General features: G+C 37.6%; 1 protein-coding gene across 1 annotated transcript in view; it reads left to right on the top strand.

Moving 5' to 3' along the window:
• piezo2a (piezo-type mechanosensitive ion channel component 2a) overlaps window positions 1–3,927 on the top strand; it is a 131,977-nt gene that overhangs the window by 125,952 nt on the left and 2,098 nt on the right. The window contains exons 49-53 of the mRNA XM_016440611.1: window positions 704–796; window positions 901–1,070; window positions 1,524–1,640; window positions 1,723–1,802; window positions 1,886–2,099. Of these exons, the coding sequence (XP_016296097.1) occupies window positions 704–796; window positions 901–1,070; window positions 1,524–1,640; window positions 1,723–1,802; window positions 1,886–2,099 (674 nt within the window). The remainder of the gene's footprint in view (window positions 1–703; window positions 797–900; window positions 1,071–1,523; window positions 1,641–1,722; window positions 1,803–1,885; window positions 2,100–3,927) is intronic.

The raw sequence follows: 3,927 nt of genomic DNA, 5'->3' as shown, positions 1-3,927 counted from the left end.
TATATATTATATATATATATATATATATATATGAAATATATAAAGAAAATATATCGTATCATGTATACAGTATACATACATTGTATCAACATCATAAAATGCATTTAACATTACATTACACAAAATAAAAATAAATTATGTTATCACTTGAACAGAAAAAATAGAAATATTTTGTTTACCTGCATGTAAATGTGACCATTAATCGACAAATGTGTTGTTTTTATTGAAACATGAACTTGAGACATTCCAAGTAAATATTTGATCTCAGAGGGGTTTGGCTGACAAAACATTTGAGAATTCCTGCATTACATGAACAAACATCGGTAAACATGAAAACAGCAAAGTCTTCTACATCTGAATTATTTTTGTCCAGACTTCCAGAATCCAGGTTTAATGACATAGTGTTTCACAGCTGTATAATATATCACCAGTGTTTAGTAACGTGCTCATTTATTTGTTTTATACATGGTCTGATAGCTTGAGAAGTGCTATATTCACCCAAATTCAGAAGCATGGTTTGCAAACATATTTACATGACCATTCTATATTCTGAATGTATTGATGTATGATTTGTTAGGATAGGATAATATTTGAGATACAACTATTTGAAAATCTGGAATCTGAGGGTGCAAAAAAACTGCCTTTAAAGACTGCTTTTGTGCTCCAGGGTCACATATGTCTGTGTGTTGTGTGTGCTTTCTAGCCCATCTTCACTATGAGTGCGCAGCAGAATCAGCTGAAGGACGTCACTGACAGAGATTTCATCAGCTTCATGAATTCATACAGACACAATTCTGTAAGTCACTCTCAGTGTGATGGTTTGGAGAAGCATGTTGTTCTAGCAACGCTGCTCTTTAATCGTTGTGTAATGTGTCAAGTGCAGTTCAATCTGTTTCCCAGAGTGCACTGCAGTTCTTGGAGGCGTATACAGCAGAGGACGTGACTGTGGCAGAGCTGGAAGGAAGCTCGAACTCTCTCTGGACCATCAGTCCTCCCAGCAGAAAGAACCTGATGGAGGTCTTGAGCAAAGAGGACCAGTTCCCTGTGACCATGTCCTGGAGCATCCAGAGGTACAGATACAGTGCAACACCTGGGGCCTCATTTATACAACTCTCTGTAGATTTCATCCTAAAACTGTACAAGAACCTAGATTTTGTGTATGCATGTATAAAGCCATGCCAGAACCTGCGCAAAAATCCCTTTATAAATCCCAGTCAGGGGAAGATTGTGCATGCGTGCATCTCCCCATTTATTTGAAAAATAAATAATTTGTAACATTATAAATGTCTTTACTGGCACTTTTGATCAATTTAATGCATCCTTGATCAATAAAAGTATTAATTAAAAAAACAATAAAAACAAATCTTACTTTTTGAACAGTAGTGATTACATTAGTGTATATAAGAATACCATGACGTCCAAAAATCATGGTAGTGGTCATTTATTCTAGCGCAGTTCTCCGGTGCATTGCAGTTTCATCATTAAACACTAAATATATCCCATAATACTTCTCTCTTGTGCAGGAATCTGAGTCTGGGAGCAAAGGCTGAGTTTGCAGTGGACAAACACATCACATATCTGGACATGAACACTAGACAGGAGCTGATAGCGTTACTCAATGGAACCAGAAATAAACCTGTGTAAGTACAAATTCAACATATAAATCGTGCATTTCATACTTACATCAATGCTTATATTTATGGTCCATTTTCTCATTCACAGGGTCATAGAGCAAGTGTTTCCCTGCTTTATTCGAGCACCGAGTGACTCAAATGCCAAACCAGTCGGTCAGCTTTATACAGGTAATGCAGAATCAGGATGACTTTTCTCCATGAATACTGACGCCAGCTGTACCTCACACATCTCATCAATCCCTCTGTGCCAGATGAGGGTTATAAGAGCATCCAGCTGGACTTGGAGAGGTCTCACAACGGCACGGAGGACATTCAGGAGTGGTGGATTGTGGGCCAGCCATCGGCAGGGAAGATCCAGATGAGATCCGAGTCAAAGCTGGAGAAGAAGAGAGAGGCAGGACTGCAGCTGTACGTCTTCAGTGATAAAGTCAGTCCTCCCAGCCTGGGCTTCCTGGCAGGTTATGGGTGAGTCACGGGAGACCGGCCCAAACATCTCTGAGCACGCAGTTAAATAGTTCAATCATCACCAGTTTCACTTTTTCGTTTTTGATTTTTGCAAAATGACAGATTTCGTGGTTGCATCACATTGACTATTTAATGCAGTGTTAGATGTGCCGTTGTCATGCATTACAGGAAAAAAAAAATTAGAAAACGTGCGTCAGACTTTCATAAGACAACGATTATAATTATTAAAAGAACAAACACACAAATGACAAACAATAGGTAGGAAAGGTACAAAATAGTACAGAAATGAATCAAATGTAAAATAAAGCATTGCATAGTCTTCACTGTATAATTTAAATATAGATTAATCCCTATTATAGCTACTAAAGTGAATCACTCGAGATCAGTGAGTGATTTTCTCTGTCTTTTGTTGTTTGATTAACAGCATCAGGATCATTAGGCTGCTGTCACTTTAAGACCCACAGCAGTCTACATTCACTTGCAGCCTACAGTTTTTATGTGAATACTCGACAAGACAGACATTTTTACACAAGAGTGTGTGACAGTTGGCTTTCTCCATACACGCCTCAATCAGCGCATTGTTTTTGCGGCTTGACTTTTGAACAAGAAGCATTGCATTTTCTCATTCATGCATGTTTATTAGTGGTCGACCGGTATATTGCCAAGGCAATGAAAACCTACTTTTTCGAACTCCTCCTAGACCATTTGTCCAATTTTCACCAAATTCGAGTCCATGGCAGCAAAAACTTATGGATTTCGTGCTGATAGATGAATTAGTTCTCATTTACCACATCAACGAATTTGATGGTATGATGCCAAACTGCATCTGAGACCACACCACATCAATTCAGTAATTACACCTATTGGTCAAACATGATAAACCATTAAATCAGATCACTAGTGATTTATGATTTTTCAACCATTTTGACTAAAATAATCTCAAAATGTATTTAATTACTCATTTTTGTTGGTGTGATGCTTCCTGCCATGCTTAGGTCCTCATTTTGCCTTGGTCGTTTAAAAGAAGTTCACTTCCAAAATAAAAATGACCTGATAATCTACTCACCCGCATGTCATCCAAGATGTTCATGTCTTTCTTTCTTCAGTCGCAAAGAAATTAAGCTTTTTGAGGAAAACATTCCAGTATTTTTCTCCATGTAGTGGACTTCAGTGGTGCTCAATGGATTGAAGGTTAAAAATGCAGTTTCAATTCAGCTTCAAAGAGCTCTACACGATCCCAGCCGAGGAATAAGGGTCTTATCTAACGAAACGATCGGTCATTTTCTGGAAAAATAAATAAATTTAAAAAATCACTTTTTAACCACAAATGTTGGGCTTGCTTTAGCTCTGCGATGTGCGTCTTCACACATTACGTAATCATGTTGGAAAGGTCACGCACATTAGTTCATCTTTGTACTTTGGTTAAAAACGCCATCTCATTTACTCCTCCAACTTTAAAATCATCCGACATCATTGTTTTACCTTTTTTTGTAAAGGGCAATGACTTTTTACTTAGTCGGTACTTCCGCCTACGTCACGCGTGACCTTTCCAACATTACCTAATAAAGACGTATAAATAATTAAAAACTGTATAAATAAATTTGTTTTTTGTTTTAAGAAAATGACCGATAGTTTTGCTAGATAAGACCCTTATTCCTCGGCTGGGATTGTGTAGAGCTCTTTGAAACCGCATTTTTGGACTTTCAAATCACTGGCCACAATTGAAGTCCACTATATGGAGAAAAATCCTGGAATGTTTTCCTCAAAAAAACGTAATTCCTTTCCGACTGAAGAAAGAAAGAAAGACATGAACATCTTGGATGACATG

The sequence above is a fragment of the Sinocyclocheilus anshuiensis genome, unplaced genomic scaffold (assembly GCF_001515605.1).
Source record: "Sinocyclocheilus anshuiensis isolate Anshui unplaced genomic scaffold, SAMN03320099.WGS_v1.1 scaffold79, whole genome shotgun sequence".
Classification (NCBI taxonomy): domain Eukaryota; kingdom Metazoa; phylum Chordata; class Actinopteri; order Cypriniformes; family Cyprinidae; genus Sinocyclocheilus; species Sinocyclocheilus anshuiensis.
The sequence above is the reverse complement of the archived record's forward strand: the minus strand, read 5'-3'. Positions and strand labels throughout refer to the sequence as shown.